Genomic DNA, 27,121 nt, shown 5'->3' on the forward strand with positions numbered 1-27,121 from the left:
CCGATCCGAACCCGACGGGACCCGATGACGTGTCTGGTTCGGGTTGGCTCAGGACGCACTTCCGGATCGGGCCGGATCGGCCACGCTCTATCACCACCTCAGGTAAGTGACTCTAATGTTAATTTACTTTTTGGACTTTAAAGGTGGTTTTATTACAGTTATTTTAAGCTTGGGCAGGTAAGGAACAAAGTGAAAAACGGAAGGTAGGTTAACTGATGGTTGGGTTGGGCGCGGGAAAAAATGGAAGGAATGGGGTCGGGCTCGGAGTCGGATGGGGTTCTGTCGGGCTCAGGTCAGGTCTCATTTGCAGATCCGAGCAGGCCTTTAGTCTGCAGACTCTCACTTTACACTAAAACTTGAGCTTTTTGCTGATTGGTTCCATCTGGCAAGGCAGATATGATAGGTCATGCCGCTGCTTAGGAGACGAGTGCCATTCTAAACTAATATATCAATCAATTTAAATGATTTTATAAATACAAAAAAAAACCTCTTCAGATGGATGGAGATTTGCAACTGTGTTCACAAAGTATCTTGATCACTATCCAATAGTACGTGCTGGAAATACTGTGCAGATAAAACAGAAAATCAGTTGTTTTTTGATCAATACGTCTTATCCTGAAATTGACGCAACTGTATCCGCTCATGCATTTGCGCGCACGCACGCACACACGCACGCACACACACACACACACACACACACACACATATATACACACACACACACACACACACACACACATATATACACACACACACACACACACATATATACACACACACACACACACACACACACACACACACATATATACACACACACACACACACACACATATATACACACACACACACACACACACATATACACACACACACACACACACACATATACACACACACACACACACACACATATATACACACACACACACACACACATATATACACACACACACACACACACACACACATATATACACACACACATACACACACACACACACACACACACATATATACACACACACACACACACACACATATATACACACACACACACACACACACATATATACACACACACACACACACACACACACATATATACACACACACACACACACACACATATATACACACACACACACACACACACATATATACACACACACACACACATATATACACACACATATATACACACACATATATACACACACACACACACATATATACACACACACACACACACATATACACACACACACAGACAGACAGAGACAGAGACAGAGACAGACAGACAGAGACAGAGACAGACACACAGAGACAGACACACAGAGACAGACACACAGAGACAGACACACAGAGACAGACACACAGAGACAGACACACCGAGACAGACACACCCCGAGACAGACACACCCCGAGACAGACACACCCCGAGACAGACACACCCCGAGACAGACACACACCGAGACAGACACACACAGAGACAGACACACACAGAGACAGACACACACAGAGACAGACACACACAGAGACAGACACACACAGAGACAGACACACACAGAGACAGACACACACAGAGACAGACACACACAGAGACAGACACACACAGAGACAGACACACACACACACACAGAGAGACACACACACACACACAGAGAGACACACACACACACACAGAGACACACACACACAGACAGAGAGACACACACAGACAGAGAGACACACACAGACAGAGAGACACACACAGACAGAGAGACACACACCCATGGAGAGGAAAAAAGGGGTAAGCGATCATAAATGTTTCGGAGGGAGTCACAGTAAGCCTGTTGAATTCTCTTGGAAGTCAAGTTTTTGTTGGTTGCAGGCCTGAGATGTTGGTAGATTTCTCTCTTGGGTGAAAGTTCAGTTGAAGATAGTGGATCACTTCTAGTTCACAGCTGTATAGGTATAGATGTAGAATTCTACAACAGGGCACATGCCTCCTGGTTTGCTGGAAACATGCTTCTGGGGTGCTGCTTTCCGGGTGTCTTCTCTGTCCCTCTCTAGGCTTTTTAAGGTAAAGCTATGTTAAATCTCGTCTCCAGGTAAGAGGCGCTTTGATCTATTCCCCCATGGTGATCACACAATGGCCCAGGACGTGGCTACTTCGCACCTTCTTTGTTTCAGAAGAAGACATTCAATTCTGGAATGTTTTAGGATGGGTGTAGGATGAATGCAATTGACACCTCCTTAGCTTTGAAGATTTTCCTTTGTCCCTGTCAGACAGTTTGAATATACAAATGTGAAGTCCTCGTCCTTTGGTGGCCATTTTGGAGCATTGCTCATTTTAAAAAATAAAAAAAAAGGAATTTTCTTCTAAAAAGACAGTCAGTTTTTTTAACTCTTCAAATTTTGTCCATAATTTTTGTATCATCGCACTTCTTGTGTGCGTGACAGGATGGAAAATGGAAAGCAGTTTACCCAGAGTTTGCTATTTAGTTGCCTAAAGTACGTGAGGACCTGTAGGTGGTATTGGGCCTCAAAGTTTTGCCCAAAGTAGCAGTAGATTAAGAACATGGGCATCACAACTGAGCCCCATCTTGTCCTGGTCCATCAACCCGTTATGTGCATTTTTAATAAGGATCACTGGAAAGAAAATATGCTGGCAATCTGAAATAAAGCCAAAAGTTTTGGACCTACACAGCAGACCCTCCAGCATGTACAAAAAAAATTAGTATTTTGGGTGTCGACCCTTCTCTGGACAAATATCAAGGGGGTAGGAACTCTTGCTTGACTACTTTTTCTCCTGCCCTGGCTTAGCAGTTCTGAAGCAAATTCCAATACTTCTCCACATCCCTACCCCTCCACCGCCAGAGCTGAGATCAGTTAACCCAACACTAATGTGGGATTATACCTGGGATCTCAGCCTCTGTACATCAACAGAGCCATTGGGGAGCCAACTCCATTTATATACCTCGAGTCTGTACAGTCTATGTACTGTAAGATATGGATATGATGTCCTTGGAGGGAGCACAAAGAAGGGCAAAGTAAGTTGATAAGTGGGATTTGAAACCTGAATGACGAGAAGAAAACTATGTATTAGGGATGCTTGCATTAGAAAATAGGTGACAGTTTAGCTTATTGAGGTATTTAAGATCTTCAAAGGAATAGACAAACTGGGTCTCAGAATGATCAATATTAACACAAGCTCTCTGGTAAGAGGACATTGATTCAAACTCAGATGAAAGGGTGGTGCACAATTCAGATACAACTTCCTCACAGAGGGTAGTAACACTATAATATCCTACCAAGGGATGTAGTGGAAACTGAGATCGTTATAAGTTTTGAGGGAGTGATGCATATTTTTGAGAGGGCAATTGAATGAAGGGTTGAAAGTAAAAAAAAAAAATGAATCAAGTCTGTGAATTTTGGGACCGACCACGTGGGCAGTTGTTTCCAGTTCTGTTTAGTTACATTAAGTGTTCAGCACAGGAACCAGCAACTGCTCTATACCAGCATTTAGGCTTCACATGAGCCTCCTTCCACCCTACTTCATATAACCCCATCAGCATATCGTTCTTTTCCTTTCTCCTGATGTGCTTATTTAGCTTATCCTCAAATGCATCTATGCTATTGCCTCAACTACTCCTTGTGGTAACAAGTTCCACATTCTAACCACTCTCTGTATAAAGATGTTTCTTCTTGATTCCCAATTAGATTTATTAGTGATTATTTTATAGTTATAATCTCTAGTTTTGAACTGTTACATGTGGAAACATTTTCTGTGTAGCTACCCTATGAAACCCTTTCATAATCTCTATCAGGTCTTGGTTCTGAAACATATTGTTCGACAAAACTTTTCTGAATACGTTCTAGAAATGTGTTACCTTTACAATTTGGGCTATTCTGCTTCTTCCATTCTCTGTAAAACTTGACATCACCCATTTTAACTGCATAACTTTTGCACCATTTTTCCCTGATCTCCATATTTATATACAGGGAGTTTTCTGTAAGTCAATATACGATAGGCCACGAGTTCTGTGTTCCGAAGAAAATTGAACCAGATGGGGTTAGGAGATGGGTTTGATTAAGTATGTCTAGTAATGTTTCCTTTATCTTTCTTGATTGCCTTAGGGAGTTGTGAAGGAATTTCAGAATTTTTTCCCTGCGATTGGCCATGATTTTTAAATTATTTTTTTGGTGCTTCCTAAGCAGACAGCATTGCTATCAGTTGGGCATTGTGGCGTGAGATTTTATCATCTAATAAACAGGCTGAATATGGATGAGATTTGTGTACTTTTCGTACCTTTTACATCTGTCAAAAAGCAAGCAGGGATGCCCGTATGTATAATTTAATAGTTTCCTTTCAAAAAAAAGATGCCTCATGAAAGCTCAATCAACTGTAAAATGGTTTGTCACTGTGAAACCAAAGAGCAGAGCAGCACATTTAAAACAGTAGTACTCTTGGTTGGTTAAAATGGATTAATTGCTCATTTAATATGCCACAACAAAAATATCAACTTCCCCAATATTTTTCTATTTGATCCAGCTGAAGTATACAAAGTACCTTATTTTCAATTTTAACTTCAAATATTGAACTATCAACATTTCGCTAGTCTGTCTATTACAGCCTTAATTTGTCCCTTGGTACAGAGAAGAGCTTGACAGCGCACTTGAACCCAGTTAACCTAGATTTACTTCGGTATATGCCTACGTTAAATTGATTATCAGAGGTTTGATTGATTTTTGTGACACTTCCACTAATGAGTATACTGTAAAGCCACAGAAATCAAAGGAGCAAAATATATGAAGCATTTTTTTAAATGTTTTACCAGTTTCTGCAAGGAGATATTCCATCTCCATGGAGAGTAATTCATTTCATTTATAGACCATCAGCAGCAGTGCAAATCAAATAATGGGTCTTGGTGCTGTGCATGATACGCAAAGAGTAGCGTCTGATGCAATAAAGCATGATCTGCCGAGAAGTGGTTTTAATTTTGTAATGTACATTCAAACCAGAACAGACCAAGCAACTAGTTATATATTTGAACACGCTCAATAAGCAACAGATATGCTATGTAAAATCTCATGTAGATGCATGGGTTGTGTAAATATGTAAGGTCACCAGTATAACATTGTTTTAGTAGCCAGAGGCTGGTACAATATCCCAGTGCTTCTGTTACCGCTGTGTCTTACAGTAAGTAAAACTGCATCATATACTTTCAGAGACGTTTATGCTCTGGAAAAGAGCATGATCTCCAAGTTCAGATGGTGGTAGTTGTTACCCATACACCTCGACATAGATGGAAACACTTTGTTAGCATGTACTAAAGGTGAGACTGTCAGCTGTTAAATGATTTTGGAAGAGGATGAATGAAGAAGGGAAAATGATCGACAAATGGTGATTTAGAAGAAATGCAAGAAATAATATTGGCAGATGAAGTTAAAAGGCATGTGACTAGAAAAGGATGAGTAAATGTGATAGAGCTAAAATTTGCTTAAATTGTTTGATACATGCACCTGTAATGCAAGTGTACAGGAGAGCTAACTAGCTACTAAGCAGTGGAGAACTTAAGGGTGCATAAGTGGTATCGCAGTTTGGTTCCACTGACTAGTTGCATTTCCTCTTTTAGTTGATTGAACTGTGATCTTTCAATGACATCATTGCTGGTTACTCCACTGTTTAACCATGAAACACATCACTATGACTGATGGAGCTGGGCCATCCAAGAAAGTGAGTAGCAAAAAAATTGTGTGTATAAGAAAGCACACAAAATCCCATACTTACTTTCAGAGTTTTCAAACCATGTTACTTTTCCTGTTTGGGTTGTTTGGTAAACTAAGCTTGTCTGAGTAGTGATGATAAAACTACCAAATTGTCATAAGGAAGGAAATCTGCTGTCCTTACCTGTTCTGGCCTATATGTGACTCCAGACCTACAGCAATGTGGTTGTCTCTTAACTGCTCTCTGAAATGGCCCAGCAGGCCACTCAGTTGTATCAAATGGATGCAGAAAAGTTGAAGAATAAAGCTGTATGTACCACCCAGCATCGACCTAGGCACCAGAAATGACAAAAACACACCCTGCCCTGTCGACTCTGCAAAGACCTCCTAACTAACATCTGGGGACTTGTGCCAAAATTGGGAGAGCTGTCCGTCCCACAGACTAATCAAGTAATAGTCTGACATAGTCATACTCACTACTCACCGAATCATACCTTATAGCCAATGTCCCAGACTCCTTCATCACCATCTCTGCACATGTCCTACCTCACCAGCAGGACAGATCCACCAGAGGTGGCGGCACAGTGGTATTAGTTGGGAGGGAGTTGCCCTAGTAGTCCTCAACATTGACTGTGGATCCCATGAAGTCTCATGACATCAGTCAAACAAGGGCAGGGAAACTGCTGCTGATTACTACATATTCTCCACGCACCCGCCCCCAAGTCACACATCATCCTGACTTGGAACGATATTGCCGTTCCTTCACTGTTGCTGGAACTCCCTCTCTAACAGCACTGTTGAAGTACCTACACCCCAAGGACTGCAGCAGTTCAAGAAGGCAGCTCATCGCCTCCTTCACGAGTGCAATTAGGGATGGGCAACAAATGCTGGCCTTGCCAGCGATGCTCACATCCCATGAACGAATAAAAAGAAACTTGAGAACCACTAAAGGAAGTTTACTTAGTTTAATTTAGTTTAGAGATACAGCACTGAAACAGGCCCTTCGGCCCACCGAGTCTGTGCCGACCATCAACAACCCATTTTATACTAATCCTACACTAAAACATATTCCTACCACATCCTCACCTGTCCCTATATTCCCCTACCACCTACTAGGGGCAATTTATAATGGCCAATTTACCTATCAACCTGCAAGTCTTTTGGCTATGGGAGGAAACCGGAGCACCTGGAGGAAACCCACGCAGACACAAGGAGAACTTGCAAACTCCACACAGGCAGTACCCAGAATTGAACCCAGGTCGCAGGAGCTGTGAGGCTGCGGTGCTAACCACTGCGCCACTGTGCCGCATAGATGTGGCAATCGTGTGTTGACCCTTCTTCATGATGTATCTATAGGACTTCCCATCTGATCACATGAGAACATGTGGAATGGGTTCAAGCCCCACTACTGATTTGAGTGCAAACGCTAAGTTGACACTCCAGTGCAGTCGGGAGGAAATGCTCTCTTTTGGATGAAGCATTTTAACTTAAATCGAGGTCCTGGCTACCTGTTCAGATGGATGTGAAAGAGTCCACACACAATTTCAAGAGCAGAAATTTCTCCTGGTATCTTAGCCAATGTTCTCCTCAACCAATACCACAAGGCAAAATATAGACCTGAAATGTTAACTCTCTTTTTCTCTCCACGGATGCTGCCACACCTGAGTATTTACAGCCCTTTCTAAAAGTAATATATTGGGTGTGTCGTCAGAATACACGTGAAAACTAACGCTGATGATGTTGCTGAAAGGCAGCTTGTAGATGAGAAATAGGACGGGGCCAAGGATAAATCCTTGGGGACACCAGAGGTAACAGTGAGGGAGCAGGAAGAGCAGCCATTGCAAGTGATTCTCTGGCTATGCTTAGATATATAAGAATGGAACCAGGTGAGAGCAGTCCCACCAGCTGGATGACAGTGGAGAGGTGTTGGAGGAGGTGGGTGTGGTCAGCTGTCAAAGGTCACAGGTTGAGAAGGACAAGGAGGGAAAGTTTACCTTTGCCATAATGACATAGGATGCCATTTGTGACTTTGATAAGAGCTGTTTTGGTACTCTGGCAGGGATGGAAACCTGATTGAAGGGATTCGAACATGGATTTCTGGGAAAGATAGGAATGGATTTGGAAGGCGACAACACATTCAAGGATTTTGGAATGGAAAGGAAAGGAAGGGTGGAGAAGGAGTAACTTAAAGGAGGAGAAAGAGGTGGAGAGGATTAGGAAGGAAATTCCAGAGCTTCGGGCATGGGCAACTGAAGGCACGGCCACCAATGGTAGAGTGAAGGGAATCGAAGTTGTGCAGGAGGAGCGTAGAGATCTCTGAGGAATGTAGGGCTGGAGGATGGAATGGTGAGGCTATCAAATAATTAATTGTGCAAGCCACAGGACTTTCCTTGTGAAAAGCACTATATAAATGTAGTATATTGCTATTGAATGCAGGAAAATGGTACATAAAGGGAGTAATTAGCAGACAATCTAGAATTCTCCCACATACATGTCTTGAAGTTTTGTCTTCAAATTAGTGGCAAAAAATACACTGCTGACTTTTCCTTAAAATAAACACTGGATTCTCCTGTGTTGCTAATCAGAAATCTAGTCAGTTTATCAAAGACTGAAGCCATGTAATGAGATATACCAACTGGGTATCTGTGTATGTAACCACATGACTCTGGTCCTACAGGAGTCAGGCTCTACATGTGTTATCTTGTCTGGGATGGACAGCTGGACCTGAACCTTCTCCCCATCTCTTGTCAACAGAAGTTAACATCAGAGCATTTTGTTCTAAAGTGAAGGTTGGATTAAGCAACTCCCAATTATCCTCCTTGTACTCCATTCATTTCCCAATGATACTAAGTTATTTAGGACTGTCACTTTCGATGACATGGATGCTGACGATCCTGAGTTTGTCAGTTCTTATCCCTGACGACCTCCTTTACTGTCAGCATCAATGAGTTTTGCTTGACCTACGCGTGACCATAACCAGGGTCAGTGTCATACTGAAGCGGGATTCATCCTCCGGAGACCCAATAAGCCCTCAAGCCATCTCATGCCTCAGTCAGTAAACTGGAGAAGAGCCTTGTTGAGACCTTGAACTTTAAGGCAATGTGGTATCCATTTGATTCAATATTTGACACAACTTCCTCGGGATCCACACTGCCTCCAAAACCATCTCTGTAACGGTACAGTTGGAATGCAACTCTCCATACAGAACTAAAGCGAGTAGCTTGTTTTTCAGGCTGTGGAGGGAGTACAAGAGCAGGACTCGTGATAATCTAATGGTTGATTTGGTCATTCCCCCCCCCCCCCCCCCCTCCCCCCTCAGCACCCCGATATGATGAGTGTAATGGGAGGAAATCAGGCAGAAAATTGCAGTCCACTGACTCGTAGGGGAACGCAGGAGGAATAAAGTGTAGCCAAATATGTGCTGGAGGATTAGCGGAGCTGAGTAACTATTATCTATCTTCAACCTCGTGTTTTAAGATCAGAGAATAGCACATTTTTGACGATTCAAAGTTACTATCTTTCACCAGGTTAAATAAGGATGAAAAAATCTGGTTGAATTCAGCAAATGGAAATGTAACCTGTAGCTTATTCTCAAACTGGCGCAGATACCTAACTCGAAGTATTCCGCTTCGTGTTACTGATGCCTTCTAATCGGAGACCTTGGTTTATGGTGACACAACAGGTCAAATTTCATTTTTATTAAATCAGATTCTAGGATTTTAGGGGGGCTGTTGGCATTCTTTGTAAGCAGGATTGAGAATCCCACCTGGTATGTTGCCAACTGGTGCCAGGGTGAGGGGCATCTCGAACTGGCTTGAAAGCATTTTGCAGAGGGAGGGGGTGGATCCAGTTGTTGTAATCCATGTTGGGACCAACAATATTAGCAAGAGGTCATATTTGGAGAGTGATAGGAGCGAAATTAAAGAATAGTTCCTCAAGGGTTATAATCTATTATTATCCGAGCAACGTGCAAATTGGCATAGGGATAAACAGATTAGGGATATCCACAGGTGCCTGAAGGTGTAGTGTGGGAAAGAGGGCTTCCAGTTCATCCAACACTGGAACCAGTACTGGGACAGGAGCAGCTGGATCATAGGGATGGTCGAATTTGAATGCGGAATATAGGCTTAAAGACAGGATTCTTGGTAGTGTGGAGGAACAGAGGGATCTTGGGGTCCATGTCCATAGATCGCTCAAAGTTGCCACCCAAGTTGCTAGGGTTGTTAAGAAGGCGTATGGTGTGTTGGCTTTCATTAACAGAGGGATTGAGTTTAAGAGCCGCGAGGTTATGCTGCAGCTCTATAAGGCCCTGGTTCGACCACACTTGGGATATTGTGTTCAGTTCTGGTCGCCTCATGATAGGAAGGATGTGGAAGCTTTAGAGAGGGTGCAGAGGAGATTTACCAGGATGCTGCCTGGACTGGAGGGCGTGTCCTACGAAGAAAGATTGAGGGAGCTAGGGCTTTTCTCATTGGAGCATAGAAGGATGAAAGGTGACTTGATAGAGGGGTACAAGATGATGAGAGGCATAGATAGAGTGGATAGTCAGAGACTTTTTCCCAGGGTGGAAAGGGCTATCACCAGGGGGCATAATTTTAAGGTGATTGGAGGAAGGTTTCGGGGAGATGTCAGAGGTAGGTTCTTTACACAGAGAGTGGTGGGTGCGTGGAACGCGCTGCCAGCGGTGGTAGTAGAAGCAGATACATTAGGGGCATTTAAGCGACTCTTGGATAGGTACATGGATGATAGTAGAATGAAGGGTAGGTAGTTAGTTTGATATTAGAGTAGGTTAAATGTTCAGCACAACATCATGGGCCGAAGGGCCTGTACTGTGCTGTACTGTTCTATGTTCTATGTTCTAGAGTGATTATGAGGGCCCTTAAACTAGGAAATGATGGGGGAAGGGCTCAGGTGAAAAAGATGGCATAAATATCAATTCTAAAACAAACAAAAGGGAAGAGACTACAGTAACAGTCAGAAATTGTGCTTTATGCACTACAGGTAAAGGGAAAACTATATGATGTAATGTAATTAAATTTGATGAGAGAAATAAGAAATGTGTGAGTAAACCATTAGAGCAAAAGGACAGGTGAGGATGTATGGCCCAAATAAGCATCCTCTATGCAAATACATGGTGTATAAGGAACAAACAATGAATTGTAGGCACAAATTCAACTTAGTAGGTATGACATGGAAGTCATTACCAAGACATAGGTCCAAGACGGTTTGGACTGGGAATTAAATATACCAGGTTCTATAATCTACAGGAAAGATGGAGAAAATGACAGAGAGAAAGGGGTAGCCTTAGTGTTTATGGATGAAATCAATTTGATGAAGAATATAACGAGAGGTTATATTATTATTAGATCCATAGATTCATGGTGACTGTGTAAGTCAAATTCCTTTCTTGTTAGGAAATTTTTGAGGAGTTTGAGCTATTGTGTCCAATTTCTGAGTGAAATCAAGTATGTGTGCCTAGTGTATTGACATTTTATTATAGAACTATTGATGCAGAAGGGCAGGGAAAGGAGTGATTGAATGTTATGCTGCCGGGTGGTTCACATCAGACATTTAACTAAGCTGGTGATAACTTAAAGGAGCTTTCAAAAAATGAGATGACAAAAGAAATCAGTTCTCAGATTAGTACAATAGAAAATAACTCACTGTACTTGTAGATCTGAAATTATAATCACCCACTCACCAGGTTTTCTCATTCTCAAATTGACTTGTCACTTTAAGGCTATCCTGTGTGACTCTGTCCCATGTTTTGGGAGACAGCTGTCTCTGGGAAATGCCAACAAGCAAAGTAAAAGTAACCACACCTTTCTGCAGGTGGCTGCGCTGTTCCCTGATATAACCAGAGATGACCACTGTGTCGCCAGTGTTGTCCTATTGGTGCTGGAGGAATGTGTATTGAGTGCTTGCTTTGTGACATGAATGAACTGAACACTGCAATGATGAATGGGAGAGAGCTTGGGCACCCAGTAATGCAGTGGATGTAAAATATGGTTATCCAATAAAATCCATTGAATATTTATCATTGCAAATAGAAATATCTGACCCTAAACAAGGACTAACAATTTCCCAGCAAGAGCAGTTTTTAAAAAAGGTAGTCATTGAACAAGCAAGACATGACCGTGATGGTCACAATCTTCCAGCTGGGAAGCTGCACTATTCCCAATAAAGAAGGAGAAAGAGGAAGTGGTACACACAGGAAGTGAATTCCCACTACTCCCTCAAGGAACCCCACTTGACTTTGGTGTCTAGACCAGCCTTGCGCCATGTCCCAGTAAACTGGGATTGGAAAGGTGGATTGCTTTGGGAAGCTGATGAGTTGTAGGCCTATGGTTGATCCACACTGATGTTTGTGTTCTTGGACCACAGCTGCTCCTGTCTGCCCTGAGGGTGTTCCTGAGCTGCCTTGTTCAGCTTGCCTTGTACAGGTGGCACCATGCATGTTTTAGAAGGCCACAGCCTGGTTTGGTGCTGCAACCCAAAGCAGTGGCAGCAGCAGACACTTGACCTGCACCAGCTGCCCTACCAGTGTGGTTTTAATTTGCAGCCCTAGTCATCTCCCTGATGTCTGGCACAATGACAGCCATCAGGTACACCGTGGTAGCAATGTGTACCATCTACAACGTGCATTGCAGCAACTTGCCAAGGCTTCTTTGACTGCTCCTTCCAAACCTGCAACTCTACCACCTAGAAGACCAAGGGCAACAGGTGCATGGGAACACCACCACCTGCAAGTTCCCCTCCATGCCACACACCACCTTGACTTGGAAATATATTGCCGTTCTTTCTTTGTCACAGCATCAAAATCCTGGAACTTCCTCCCTAAAAGTATTGTGGGAGTATCTTTGCCACACACAATGCAGCAGTTCAAGAAGGCAACTCACTATTACCTTCTCCAGGGGAATTAGAGAAGGTCAATAAATGCTGGCCTTGCCAGTGTAATGCACATCCCATAAATGAATAAAAAGAGACGAAGCCATGATTCATCTGTTCTCCAGTCTGTCATCTAACACCTCAGGAACAGAAGTCCTAACTGCTCCATCACCATTCCCTGCCAGGGCCCCATGTCCCAATATAGCAGCTTCATGCTGCATTGTTTCTTGCAGCATCAACATTGCCTGTGACTGCAATATTGGTGCACTGCAGCAGCTCTGGCTTTCCATTTATTCCTCATCTGGCAGCTCAATCAGCACAAGTTATATAACAAAGCCAGGTTCCATATTCTCCAGTTCCTCTGGAATCTGCTTCCCCGCCCTCACCCCCTCCTCCATTTCACAGCAGTTGCCTTCACGAAGCCTTGAAAGACCTGTCAGCAGAAAAAGCAAAAGGTTAAATCAGTTGCCTTTGCCAGTGCTGAGATAATCCATTGGAAGGATGAGTAAGGGAAGCATAGGCCCCTGTACTGAATATTGAGAGATAGCAAGCAGACTGGTACTCATTTGCTACTGGACTCTTTCCATGCCCCACTCCCTCCTCCACCCTTCACATTGGTCTCCACTACAGCTACTGTGGTAACCCAGGAACTGCACCACAGCATGAGAAGAGTCAGAGATCGGAGGTTTGTGAGGACTGCACCCACCCCACCCCCCCCCCCCCTCCTTTCCTCCCTCTCACGACTGATGCACCATCATTCCTGCAAAGATAGAGTAAAAAATTAGGCATGCGGTTGTGTGGAATAATTGCAGGTAATAATCTGGATATTTCCTTGGGTTTTTCTTGCAAGGTCATTGATCAACTACTTCCACCTCAGACTGTGCAGTGCCGACAGTGGGTGAGGGAGAACATAGTAAATGTTTTACTGTCCCTTCTCAGGTCGGGTTGTTGAAATTCTTCCAGCACCATCCTGGGCACTATTTATGTGTCACTCAGTGCCCATGCCACCTCCGTCCACGCCCGCCTCCCCTACACTACCGAGACTGGCAGGAATTTTGAGCATGACCTGACTGTCCGAATTAATGTAATTTTGGGGGCAAATTCATGGTAGAGCACCAACTGGAATTTCTAAATCTCAAGACTACTGATTCTGATAATTTACGACCTAAACTAAGGCCACCAATTCTAGCAATTTATGTTAGAAACTGAGTCTACTAATTCTTCTACTTCACATCCTAAACCTAGTTATCGAATCTGGTAATTCACATTCTAAACCAGAGTTACCGATTTTGATCACTCACATCCTAAACCACAGTTATTGATTCTAGTAATTCTGATCCTAAGCTAAGGCTCGTGAAGCTAGAAACAGTGGTGAATTAGACGGCGGTATCATTATCCTGGTCGTTGCTTATTCCATTACCCATCTCGTTTGGCTTTTTTTTTGCACCGTTGCTCTGAGGCAATGTTTATGAACCACTTTTAAATTAAAAGCTCGTGAAAGCTGGCAAGAAGAATGCAGACGGGTTAAAAGACCTGACATGAATCTGAATGAAACTGATTGCTGTGTGAACTGCGCTAGCTGCTGGACCGTACAGCTGTGGCATAGCTGCTATTTTACCAGTGTTCTGCCAGGGTAGAACAGTTAACTGCGGAGAACAGCTCACGGCTTGCCTCTGATTTATGGAAATAAAGCCAGTGGTTTTCAAATCGTCCATTTAACTAGTCGGCGATTTTGAATCGCACATATATGCCCGTTCTTTGTGAAAAATATCAGCTTGGGTTTACTGGTGATTTCATTTGCTTTGGCTCGCATTTCTCAGCTCCAGCTCAGACCCGGTCCGAGGTGCCTTTAAATCAAAGGACGCGCCGTGGGGCCACGTTAGTTCGTTTCTCTGCATTTCAGTCAGCATCTCCATCATTTGGAGAAGGATGGGGGATGTGAACACCTGCAGGTGCCGAGACCGCACTTTAACTCCTGGTGGAATGTAGCTTCCAGCAAGAAAACAAGCAAATCCGGAGGTAAGAACCGAGTCTGCACAACGCCAGCAGATGTCATCGTGTTATGCAACAGAGAGAGAGTCGATTTATTGTACTAATATTATAAGCAATGGCATGCTTGGCACCCAGGCTCAGTCTGGAGCTAACTAGATCAATCCCGATGCTGTGGACAGGATGTGGGGTTTACAGCAGCACTGTAAGGCTGGGATCTGTCCCAGTCTCTCAGATAACAGCACAGGGATGCCCCCCTCTCTCAGTCAGCACATGCTCGCCTGATCTAATCTGCCCCAGTGAGAATCGGTCAGCACTTCGGATGTCAGTTGTTTGGCAGGGTACGGTGCAGTCTGGCAGTCCTGTCTATAGATGCCTGGGTGCTGGGCTGGGCATTGTATATTCGCTGTGTTGGACTGGGCTGTCCGGCTGATAGGGTGACGTCGAAGCAGGCAACAAGACTGAGCTTTGCTTTGGTATAGCTGTCAGATCTGCTGATCTTTTCCTCTCTCTCTCTCTCTCTGCTGATACAGAGCAATGTCGGATTATAGGAAAGTCCCTCTCTGGGGTAGGGTGGGTGGGTTTGGATGACTCTGTGGGTCTCGGCGGCGCAAGTGGTTCTCTCTTTCCCCCCCACCCCCGCCCGCCACACACACACAACACACACAATTACTCTCTCGCACTGTCACCGCAGTGGGGATTTTTTTTTTTGGACACCATCATCACCATCCGCCAACACCGAGAACCCCCAACAAGCAGGAGGCTGCCAGCCGAATGGAGCTCTCTCGCCAGCACATCTCCAGCAGCCCATCTCCATCGGCAGCTGCAAAATCGCCCCGTTTTTAGCGAGCCAGGCAAGTTGGTGTCTTGCACAGGATCCCTGTCTAGTTACTTGATTCCAGAGAATACTATGTGTGGTGGTTAGAATCCAGCATTATTTTAGTTTTGTGTGTCTGTGCAGAAAGGAAACAGCAGGTAACATCTCTTTTATCTATATATATGTACTTAATTGTTTTTAAAGGCACACTGTGGATTATATAACACGATCAGCAGAGCTCGATGTGCTTTTTGCTCACCGTAATAATCAGTTGACTCGCTTTAAGTGGACAGAATCTCTGCTAAACTGCTACTTTAGAATACATTGGAAAGAACCTGTTTTCTTATTAAAGGCTGATAAAACGAACAGTTTTTACGCATGAGTATTCCTCCCCCCCAACACTTTTTTTTTCTCACTGTGGTCTTTTCTGGCTGGCAAGATCTTTTTGCTTTTCCGATTGGTTGCAGTGTCAAAAAAGCCAATCGACCCTCTCCCTCAATGTAAATCAGGCAAATTCAGGAAAACCCTGCTTTGCTTGAAGCCACCAGCAAACAAATAACAGTTGTACTTTGCAACGCAGTGGGGTTCTGCACAATATTTAGGATGGCCTTATTCTTTGATTTAAGAGTGTGAAGGGAATGAGCGAACCGTTAGTGCATGTACATATTGCATTCCGCGTCCATCCTGACAGCTGTCGTGTTCATTCACTTCAGCTGAGCTCTTGTTTACCTCGGTCAAATTTAGCGACTGCGCCACCGTCTTGCCTAAATAGGGCAAGCACTTGCCTTTGGGTGGGCAGGCAGGCGGTTCGCGGATGCTGGGGCTTTTGGGGGACTATCCTGACACTTCAGGTCCTCCTTCAGCCACGGCCGCAAGCGCGTTGACATTGCTTGGACCTCACAACAGCAACCCCTGACACCCCACTCCCCACCCCTCTCCGAAGCTGCAGCTCACAGCCCTCCTCCTGCCAGAGCGGCACCAAACTAAACAGGAATCCTCAAGGAAGCCCCCAAAGTGGCTCACGTTGTTGTCGTGCGTACGTGACCGTCTGAATCCAAAGTTGCCCACGGGCCATGTGTCTCTCTTACTTTTAGTCAGTGGAGCTGGTCTCCGGGGTGACTCTATTACACTGTTTACAGTGCACAATTGAGCTGGCTTGCACCATTGGACATTTGTTATTAATCTGCGACATTTCTGCTCCTGTCAGTGGCACCTTTAAACATTTTACATGGAGATCTGTTGAGCTTCGGTTACCTGCTGTAAATCAATTTATCCTTAATTTTCAATTCATGATGTTTAGCTATAAATTACCATCAGATCTCGAGTCGATTAATTTTCTTCAAGGTGGCATTTAGCTCTGCTTATTGCAAACTGGGTGCTCTTTAACACTGTGAGTTTTTTTTTCTTGTAACCCATTCTTCCAGACACTTCCATCCTAAAACAGTAATGCCATGAGTGGCCATTATAAAGCTTTCATTCCTGGGTGCCTGAGTTTCACACAGGTTGAGGCTTAGCCTGGGTGCTGGGAGTGAGTGTTGATGCCTGCACCTTCTGTCACTCATACCCCTCATAGATAAAGTTATTCTGTTTATTTCTGATGTGTGTCGTAAATTTTACATAACTCCTCAAACAGAATTATATTCCTGAACTGTAGCATTAGGGGACTTAACAAATGGCGGAAAGTTATCACCAAACATCGTCTTGGCAATGCAAGCACCTCCATGATGAGTTTAAGAATATATATTCTCGGGGCGTGGGTGTCGCTGGTTAGGCCAGCATTTATTGCCCATCCCTAATTGCCCTTGAGAAGGTGGTGGGGAGCCTTCTTCTTGAACTGCTGCTGACCGTGTGGTGAAAGGACTCCCGCAGTGCTGTTAAGTAGGGAATTACGTACAAACATATGAATTAGGAGCAGAAGTAGGCCATTCGGCCCCTCGAGCCTGCTTCACCATTTGATAAGATCTTGGCTGTTCCGATTGTGGCCTCAACTCTACTTTTCTGTTTACCCCTATACCCTTTGATTCCCTTGTCAATCAAGAATCTATCTAATTCAGCCTTAAATTCCAAGATTCTGATCCAGCAGCATTGAAGGAGCATTGATATGGGCCCAAGTTGGGATGGTCTGTGACTTGGAGGGGAGTTTGGTGGTGATGGTGTTCCCATGCACCCGCTGCCTTCGCTCTTGTTTACTTTAAACGGAAGTAGTTCTGTGTAGATTGGTCCCTGGCACTGTAGAATCCAACCCATTTATGGGGACATATAAACAAGTGGGTTTGCATTTAAAAGTTGTAATTGCAATGCTGTGAGAAGGTCTGTACAGGCCAGCAATTTAACAACTGCTTTGCAGCCTTGTGCAAGATGAGCTGAGTTCCTACCCCATTCACAGCGGAAAACGAGGCTGAAGAGGTCAAGCGTTATTAGAAGCAGTTGTTTCTGTATACCGCTTGAAATGGTACTGTATGTCGCCCATTGCAGTAGCCCTGCCTCATTTATTTCACAGCACTGCCATTAAAAGCTGGGCTGTCACCAATGGTAGCATTGTAGTATGTGCAGCATTAGACGATGAATCATTAGTCTATCTCATTAGTCTCTAAAAGGAGCATGTTTTCCTTTCCTTGCATGCACACTGCATGAAGATGTAAATTGCATGAAATGTGAAAAACATTCCTAAAATAAAGGGTTTGACAAATATCTCCCATGAAGTCCGTACCATTTCAAACCTGATGAGTGTGAACAATGTGAATGTTTCTGCTGCTGTTAACATGAGAATGTTGAGAAAGTCAGAGTTCACCTCATTAATAAACTACCTCTGGATTATATCCACTGATAATAGGCTTCTTACAACTAACTGGTTCAGAAATGCAGGATACATACTGAAAGAAAATATTAACTTGATTTGATTGTCACGAATAAGGAGCAAATGTCTCAATTTGCCTCATTATAGTTAATCTCTCTTTAGCTTCCTGATGTATACCTTATTTCCTGGCTGAGATTGCATAGGGGTCAGCTCCCAGGCCTCAGCTAATGTTACTTTTAAGGGGGACTTGAAAGTCCTATAGTAGCCTGAGGTGACTCAATCTCTAATTTTTTTTCCTCTTCCTGCCTGTGAGGAGATCCCTGACTTCTGCTTGACTCAGTGGGTAAAACCACATATTCATGCTGTTAGGAACCCACTTCCTACAGATCCATGGTACAGCATGTGCCATCCCACACCATACAAATAGACATCTGTTTAAACAGCTCATAAACTGCACCGTAGATTGTTTACTGCTGTTGTTTGCTGCCATCTCCTTGTGAGGCTCTGTGTGATTTCTGAGCTTTGTAGTAGAGTAAAAGTTGTTGTTGGAGTGCATCTGAGTGTCCAAAAATTGTAGCTTAGTTGTTGGTTCCAGCTGAAAATTTGTGTTCTTTTTAAAATTTTATTTCAGATCCTGCAGTGGAGGCTCTTTGGTTCTGAAGATTGACTTGATTCATAGAGGACGTTGGGATTGAACCCATTTGCATGGCGTGGTTTAGGCTGCAGATGCTCATGTCGTTCTGCCTGCATTTGGGCCTCGTAGCTGTAATGCTACTAATGTATCCTCTTCATGTGGAGGCAGATACACCTGGACCTACAAGCTCGCCGAAGCAAAATAAATCCTGCGTGGGCTCATATGAATGCAAACAAGGAGTTATTTTGCCAATATGGTACCCAGAAGACCCATCCCTGGGGGATAAAATTGCCAGAGTTATTGTTTATTTTGTGGCGCTGATCTACATGTTCTTGGGTGTCTCCATTGTCGCTGATCGATTTATGGCATCAATAGAAGTGATTACATCACAAGAGAAAGAAATTACCATCAATAAGCCGAATGGAGAGACTAGCACCACCCTGGTTCGAGTCTGGAATGACACCGTGTCCAACTTGACCCTTATGGCTTTGGGCTCATCTGCTCCAGAAATTATGCTTTCCCTAATTGAAGTGTGTGGCCATGGGTTTAAAGCTGGTGAGCTGGGCCCCAGTACAATTGTGGGCAGTGCTTCTTTTAATATGTTTGTCATTATTGCCATCTGTGTCTATGCCATTCCCGATGGCGAAACTAGGAAGATTAAGCATCTGCGTGTGTTTTTTGTCACAGCTGCTTGGAGCATTTTTGCCTACATCTGGCTGTACATGATTCTCGCCGTCATTTCACCAGGCGTTGTGCAGGTCTGGGAAGGACTGGCCACTTTTTTGTTTTTCCCAGTTTGTGTCCTACTCGCCTGGATTGCTGACCGGAGGCTTCTCTTTTATAAGTACATGCACAAGAAGTATCGCACCAACAAGAACAGAGGCGTCGTCATTGAGACTGAAGGCGAGCCTCCGAAAGGCATCGAGATGGACGGCAAGCTGGTGAACTCGCACTTCATCGATGGGACGCTAGTCGCTTTGGAAGGGAAAGAAGTGGACGAGTCTCGCAGGGAGATGATTCGCATCCTTAAGGACCTGAAGCAAAAACATCCTGAAAAAGACCTGGATCAACTGGTGGAAATGGCTAACTACTATGCACTTTCCCATCAGCAGAAAAGCAGGGCTTTCTATCGTATCCAGGCCACCAGGATGATGACTGGTGCGGGCAACATCCTGAAAAAGCATGCAGCCGAGCAGGCCAAAAGGAGCATGAGCATGCATGAGGTTAGGGCGGAAACACCAGAAGATCTCTGCTCCCGCGTCTACTTTGATCCCTGCACTTACCAGTGCCTGGAGAATTGTGGTGCTGTTTCACTGACTGTCGTTCGCAAAGGCGGGGACATCTCCAAAACAGTAGTGGTGGACTACAAAACAGAGGATGGCTCAGCCAATGCCGGCGCAGATTATGAGTTTAGCGAAGGAACTCTGGTGTTCAAGTCTGGTGAAATGCAGAAGGAAATCACAGTCGGCATCATCGATGATGACATCTTTGAGGAAGACGAGCATTTCTTTGTGCGCCTTAATAACATCAGAGTGTTGGAGCTGGAAGATGCTCTTGAGCCAAATAACGTGCCGTATCCGAAAGCGTTAATCGTTTCCCCACTAGTTGCAACAGTGACTATTTTAGATGATGACCACGCAGGTATCTTTACCTTTGAGAGTGATATCATCCATGTGAGTGAGAGCATTGGTGTGATGGAGGTGAAAGTGCTAAGAACATCTGGGGCACGCGGGACAGTCATTCTCCCCTTTAGAACAATAGAAGGGACGGCTAAAGGTGGTGGAGAAGACTTTGAAGACACCTATGGAGAACTGGAATTTAAAAACGACGAAACTCTGTAAGTAGTGTTCTTATCCCTTTTCCATGAATGTCTGTGTTGATGTGTAGTTGGAGAACTGACTGCTCAATATCTGTTTTGTTCAAAGTGCAGAATTTATAGCAGTGGTCGGTCAGGATAAAGGAAGTTGCTTTTGAACAAAACCAAACCGGTGCAATTTGGGAAAAAACTTGAAAGGGTGTTTTACTTTAAACATAATTTTGACCTGTGTGATCTAGTATTTGCACAAAGCTGAGCGCAAAGCTTACTTTTGTACTTGAATGGATTGGTTTCATCCCTGGAGAGTTACTAATACTGCAGTACATTATTGCCTTTGTAGCGCTTCTGTGGATTACCTACAAATGCACAAAAGTTACATAAATGTTAATGTAATTGGGTATTAACGGGCTCAGACATTGCTTCCTGACTTGGCTTGCTGGACATCAAAGTTTGCAGTGAAAGCAAAACCACTGATTTAGGTAGACTACCGCTCAAGTATTTGAATGCTGTTAAATTGGTGGGATTGGGGGGAAACTTTTCCAATTAGACTGCATACAGTCTGCCCTTATACATTTCTTGCTGTGAACACTACATGTCGTCAAATCTCTCCATAGGATCAAGAGCTAGAATCTGCTAATAACTGAGTAACAGTCAGGTTGCCGTTTTAGACATGGACCAAATCTCCAGTAAATAATCACATTCTTGCTGTAATTTGTGTGTTTTAAAACAAGCTCCTTTTGTGTTTATAGTTCTTTACTAATCTTTATGAATCGTTTAAAATACTAGTTTAAAAAGTAAAGAAGGCTGTATTTTACGTGTAGTATAGTGGTGTACAATGGTAACACTTGTTGGAGAAGACCTGTCCATCTGGTTTTTCTGAACATGTACAAGAGCCTTGTGTTTCTGCATGATTTCTGCCTAGATATCATCATGATTGTAATAGTATTAAAGATCAGAATTTTAAGCATAACTCAGTTGCAGTCATAATCACTTTACATGCAAGTATCCGTGATCTTTACGCTGATTAGAAATTTCATATGCCTGAAGCAGTCCGCACCCACAAAACTGGCCTTATCGCCAGGTTGGCATGCCAAGTTTCTATTGGTTGCACTCGTTTGGGGATGTTTATCACATTGTGCCCAGATCCTTGGGCACACAGGCACCCATGGACACATTAATCCAGCGTTAATCACCTGTACCTGCAGTCATCAATAGTCCATTGAAGCCTGACCCTGCTGTGTTCCTCCCTCTGCTGTTATAATTTAAATTACTTGAAATTCTGTCTAAATTCAGTCTATTACAACTGAGTAGGATGCACCTGTGTGGCTTCAATTGACAGCTGGTCACAGGTCATACATACTAAAAGCAGATCAAAACAGTAAAGAAGCCAGTTAAAAAGTAAGACCAAAGGTATTAAACCAGTCAGTTAAAGAACGGCTCATTTCCTGTCAACATTACTCTTCATGGTGATGCTGGAGAATGCCCAGTCCAGCCATGAATTAATTGCAATTATTACGCTGCGCGAATGCACTGATCCATGGGAGATTTTACTGAGTTTATGTTAATGAGTTTTACATGGGTTTATGCTGATGAGTTTGCACAGACACCTGAGCATAACTTTACCCTGGCAAAACAGTGTCTAGCCCATTTTAGCTGGTTATGCCATGCCAACCTGTAGATTAAGTATCTTTCAAAGAATGATGAACTCTGGATCCCAGTTTGTGAATATGGATATGATATTATGACAAAATAAGGAATTGAATATAAATAATTTTATAATTCTCAGAAAAATAAGAAATTAAGTATTAAGCATACAAGTTTATAATTCTTGGAAATATTGCTTAATGATAGGTCTTTCTCAGTGACATGGTCTAGTATGTGCTGCAATGTTTCTTTTCTCTGTTGTTGCTGTTAATTATGTGGGGTCATAGGGCAAGAAAAAGCAGCACTGGTTTAAAGATGTGTAATTAGAGTGGACTCAAGAGGCATGTTTCTATGGACCTGATGCCTTCTACCCTTTGAAAGGTGGGAACCCATCTGGAATACACTCCTTGCAATCTACCCCTCACACAGATGGCTAGAAACTGGTTTAGTGAAGTGATTTGCATACTGTTATAGTTTTCCCCTGAGAAAAACAGGATCGGTAGTGATTCTCCTCTAAGTTGCTGGCCTTGCTCATCCTGCTTGTCTCCTTAACAAATGACTTAGCATTTTCAGGAAGTGTTCTTATGAGGATTGTATCTATAAATAGCTTTTGTTGAAATAAATGCTGTTCTACAATGAATTGATTCAAAGATCATCCAAACATGTTAAGTGATAAGTATTGCAAATATTTAATTGTAATTATTTTTCATTGACAAGATATAGTCACACACTTATGCATTTTCTTGTCATTTGGTGTATGTGTTAGCGAGCAAGCAGCACACAATGGCTTAAAGACTGCTCAGTGAATTGGCTCTGATGAGTCAATTGATGTGTGGTTCTCTTGCAGTAATATTGGATGTTGTTAGCTGTGTCATCATAGCTTCATGAGCTTCCAAATATCTGTTGTGCAGATCAGTGTTGATATAAACAGTCCAGTGATTTTATTTACATGCAACAAATCCATTGATTTATTTTACTGTTTATTAAAACTGCACGGAAATAGTCCATGGGTTTTTTTCCATGTGCTTGAATTACTCCAGGTTAATGTAGACTAGCATTTCAAAGTGATGTTTATCATGCGTTTACCCATTCTCGATATTCTGAGGTGTCAGGACAATTTAAAGCGGGTCTGTGTAAAATAATTTTTTAATAGAGGAAGTCTGTACATCAGGCTTATAACAGTGCTGCATGAGGCCTAATTAGTCGCTTTGTGTGAATTTAAAGAAAAGATCCATGTTTGAGTGAAAAGATGTTCAGAGTTTTAATTTGCAGTACAGATCTTGAGTAAACAATATCTAACCATTAAGTACTAACTCACTCCTGCATCAGTGGGTAATGTAAGGCTTTTAAAAGAATGCAAATGCTGAAATTTGTGAATAGACAGCAGTAACAATGTTTGTAGCTGTCAAAGTACTCACAAGTCAAAAGTATAACAAAAGTTAATGAAAAAAGTAATTGATTCTCCCTGTAGGTTGCATTTTGGGTAGACCAGCAGTTTAGACTATATTCTGTTATCATAACTTCTAAGTTTTTTGACCGCCCTGGTGGGACATCAGTGTTCCATTAAAGGGACAGTAGTGGAATCTTCTTAGATAATCTACTTGGTGCACTCCAAAATCTGCACCTAATTTTGAGCTTGGATGGAAAGATTTATTGAAAGAAATGCTTCTTACAGTAAAAAGTACTACCAAACATCCCCATTGAAACTAATCTAAAACTCGATATCTTTAAGCTATAATGTCTGTATCATCTCCATAGCTTTTCACTGGCTCTTTAGATCTGAACATAGGATTCAAAATTCAATTCTGGTAGAATCCAATAAACTAATGAAATCTACAAAAATTCTACATCCAGCAACACAGCGGCAACATTCTCTAACAAAGTCCCTTGACACTGTGCTACTCAGAGTGGTGAAGGAAGTAGTTTTTTTTTGAAGAAACAAACTGTGATTTATGTTAGTACTATATAAAGTAAATGCAAAACCTGATAATTGATCAAGTACATGTAGGCAACAGATCTTACTAGAATCTTTGCAGAGCCAAAGGAAAAAAAGAGAAGTTGACTTCAACCCAAGTCTGTCCTTGGAGTACTCTTGAATACTCAATTTGGGATCCATTAGGACCATTGGCTATTTTACAGTCCTGCAAAGTCAACTTGGTGATAATCACGATTTAACCAATTGACTGGAAGAACTAGTTATGATGTGCTATTATAACATTTATGGAAGAATTCAAGTAATGGTTCAATCATGAAAGGCACCTTCTAGCCACAAATACTAGGAAGTTCCTGTTTTGCGCATTGGCCTTCCCTGGATTTGTTGACCACAGCCGCAGTAGTTGTAAGGATGTTAGAATTCATCTCTGTGCTAAGAAGGCGAAAAGTTAGCCAGGGTTACCACCCTCCGTGTCTGCTGCTGGAAAATACATACGTGCAGTCATGCAATGAAGCCTCGATCAGGCTCAGCTATAATGCTTTCCACAGCTGAATGGCCCACCTACACTCATTAGCTGGAATTAATATGTGAAGAATGCCCACTTGGGTGAGCTATCTGGGGGCAGCTGTCACATGTGAAACTATATCTCAGCATGTGTCAGTGCCTTTGGGAGAGAATCCTGGAGCAACTATCCATGGTATTTGGTATGGAAACCATAGATCATATGTTTAAATATTGGTTGGAGACACTTTGAGACTGTATATACCCTGGGTAAATGTACAATGAATTGATTTCTGTCGTCCACTATTCTGAAAATGGCAGCTGTGGCTTCACTGAATCTACCGATAATCTGCACTTCAAAAAAAACCTAACAAATTATGATTTAGCTTGAACAAGGTGGTGATGTGGGAAAAGGTCAGGGTGAGTTCAAACAGGATTCAGATAATGGAACAGTCATTTCCAATTCCTCCTTTCTTGAGCTGAAATTACTGTTAAACTGTAACATATCACTTGAAGAGGAATCCTTAAAAGTCTACTATTGATGACGTGTACTTTGAAATTATAGCGTGCTGTAGTGTGCTAAAATTTTCAAATTAAAATTGTTAGTTTACAGCTCAGACAATATGGTACTACACGCTGACTACTCTATCACAACATGAGGTAAAGCTCTGCTGTGCTGTAACTTCCATGCCTTTGGAAATTAGAAACAAAGGAAATTAATTTATATCTCTAGAAACAACTGCCAGATTTTATTTAATTCACATGTTCTTATGTAGATCAAGAACTTAAGTTCTGACCTTCTCGAACTGCAGATGCTGAACAGGAATTCAGGTTTGACCCAACCACATGTCCAAAAAACCAGTACATGATTGACATTCCACCGCGGAAGGAATCAGTGATGTTCAAAATGGACAGCCTGTGGATTATATTGGAAGCAAAGTTTTATACAATATTGACGTTGGATTCTATTAACACATTTAGGAAACATTAAATCAAATCATATGTACAAAGCACTGCTAAAGATATCTAGATGCAGGATGTTATCACTGCACCAGGGCTTTCCTCATTTGAGCTCTTCAGACTCTGAAGTTTGTGGGGAGGTCTTGGGGAGCAAATTTGGTTGGAGTGGGACCTGCGTCCGTTAGAACTCAGATAGCCAGGCGGTGAAGGATAGAATTGGAGCCTAGTCTTTATATACTTACAAGTTTGTATTAACAGAGACACACATTGCGGAAAGTATATGTCCTAACCCAACAATCATAGTTTCAGTCTGCTCCTATGATACCAGGTGGAATCCCCAGTTAATGTTCACTACTTAAATATAGTTAAACACCATTTGATGTACACCAAACAGGTCACTTACTGCTGACATTCCTGATCCTTGTCCAAAATCCCAGGGTCAGTGCCATTTAAATGGTTTGGGTGGGCTTCCGCATAGTGTATGGAGAAACTGGGATGCCTACCTAAGTGCTTTTTATTTGTTGAACTAAATCTTTATTTGTATATATATATTTATAAAATTCTATTAAGGTATGAAGCTGTTATTTAGAGGCAAATAGACAAAAGTGATTAGTTGGACTGAAATCCTTTTTTTCGTTATCCATGGGGAGCAATTTGGTGGATAACTTGCACCATTTTCACTATCTCATCTACGGTGTTGTCCTAGAACAGCCAATAACAATATTGTGGGGTATAAAAATACTTCAGTTAATGGTAGATGGGTGTTCTGGGGCACACACAGTACCAGAACTGCCCCCTCAACAACTGCCATTGTAGAGGGCTTTCTGAGTAGACTGGCCATTCCAGGAAGTGACCCTATATACATAGCTCCCATCCAGAAGAGCATGCCCCTTTAAATAGAAGTCTGGTTTTGATGAGGCCAAATAACAGAACTTGATGGCCATTATAAGTCAGCATCTTTCAAAGAATAAAATGGCAAAATCTGGAGTGGATAATAAACGCCTACACAAATATATCATAGATGAAAATAGTAGTTGACAGTTGCAGCAAATTGTTGTGTTAGAAGATCTGCTGCAGTGATAAGAGGTGACACAAGCAGCACTTCTGTTATGACTTTCTCTTCTTTTTAGTTTGCTATTATTTTATAAATGCATAGAATCAAATATCTTTCATGCTGCCATATTTGTCTCATTGTGCTGTGAAATGGTGTAACATGTGGTGTGGAATCGTGGGAATGTCAGAAAAGGCATTTAGGAGAATGTTTAGATTAACATCATATGGAGTTGGACATCATGAAGCTGGTGCAGTGATAGTTTTTTTCTCTCTCAACAGCAAACAAACAAAACTAGTGCTTAACTTTTGGAGTTCTTTTATCATTCTTTTTCTTTCCCTTTGTCCCTACTGTCAAGTGATGAGGCATTATTCCCTAA

The 27,121-nt window shown here is 42.6% G+C and overlaps 2 protein-coding genes across 19 annotated transcripts in view; one reads left to right on the plus strand and one right to left on the minus strand.

The window, feature by feature from the left end:
- Positions 1-640: 640 nt before the first annotated feature.
- Positions 641-2,571, minus strand: LOC137373344 (uncharacterized). The gene is made up of 3 exons (XM_068038166.1): positions 2,470-2,571; positions 1,475-1,670; positions 641-1,392 (listed from the first exon to the last, which is right to left on the minus strand). Exons 1-3 carry the CDS (start codon positions 2,569-2,571, stop codon positions 641-643), a joined length of 1,050 nt encoding a protein of 349 aa, XP_067894267.1.
- Positions 2,572-18,908: 16,337 nt separating this feature from the next.
- The window catches only part of slc8a3 (solute carrier family 8 member 3), a 923,598-nt gene continuing 915,385 nt past the window's right edge, over positions 18,909-27,121 (plus strand). For 12 of the 18 annotated variants that reach the window (XM_068039539.1, XM_068039529.1, XM_068039527.1 and 9 more), the window contains exon 1: positions 19,149-20,674. In XM_068039539.1, coding sequence (XP_067895640.1) covers positions 19,164-20,674 — 1,511 coding nt within the window. In that variant the 5' untranslated portion in view covers positions 19,149-19,163. Of the gene's footprint in view, positions 20,675-27,121 lie in introns of all 18 variants that reach the window. The other 6 variants (XM_068039521.1, XM_068039522.1, XM_068039526.1 and 3 more) reach the window with 1 other exon arrangement.

The sequence above is a fragment of the Heterodontus francisci genome, chromosome 9, assembly GCF_036365525.1.
Source record: "Heterodontus francisci isolate sHetFra1 chromosome 9, sHetFra1.hap1, whole genome shotgun sequence".
Lineage (NCBI taxonomy): Eukaryota > Metazoa > Chordata > Chondrichthyes > Heterodontiformes > Heterodontidae > Heterodontus > Heterodontus francisci.

What these genes read in the sequence shown, in the direction of transcription:
- LOC137373344 (XM_068038166.1), bottom strand. Translation starts at nt 2,571, where the DNA reads ATGCCCATGTTCTTAATCTACTGCTACTTTGGGCAAAACTTTGAGGCC. An exon ending in AACTAAATAGCAAACTCTGG is followed by an intron (nt 1,671 to 2,469) that starts GTAAACTGCTTT and finishes GTGTGTGTGTGT; the next exon opens with GTCTCTCTGTGTGTGTGTGT. An exon ending in GTCTCTGTGTGTGTCTGTCT is followed by an intron (nt 1,393 to 1,474) that starts CGGTGTGTGTCT and finishes GTGTCTGTCTCG; the next exon opens with GTGTGTCTGTCTCTGTGTGT.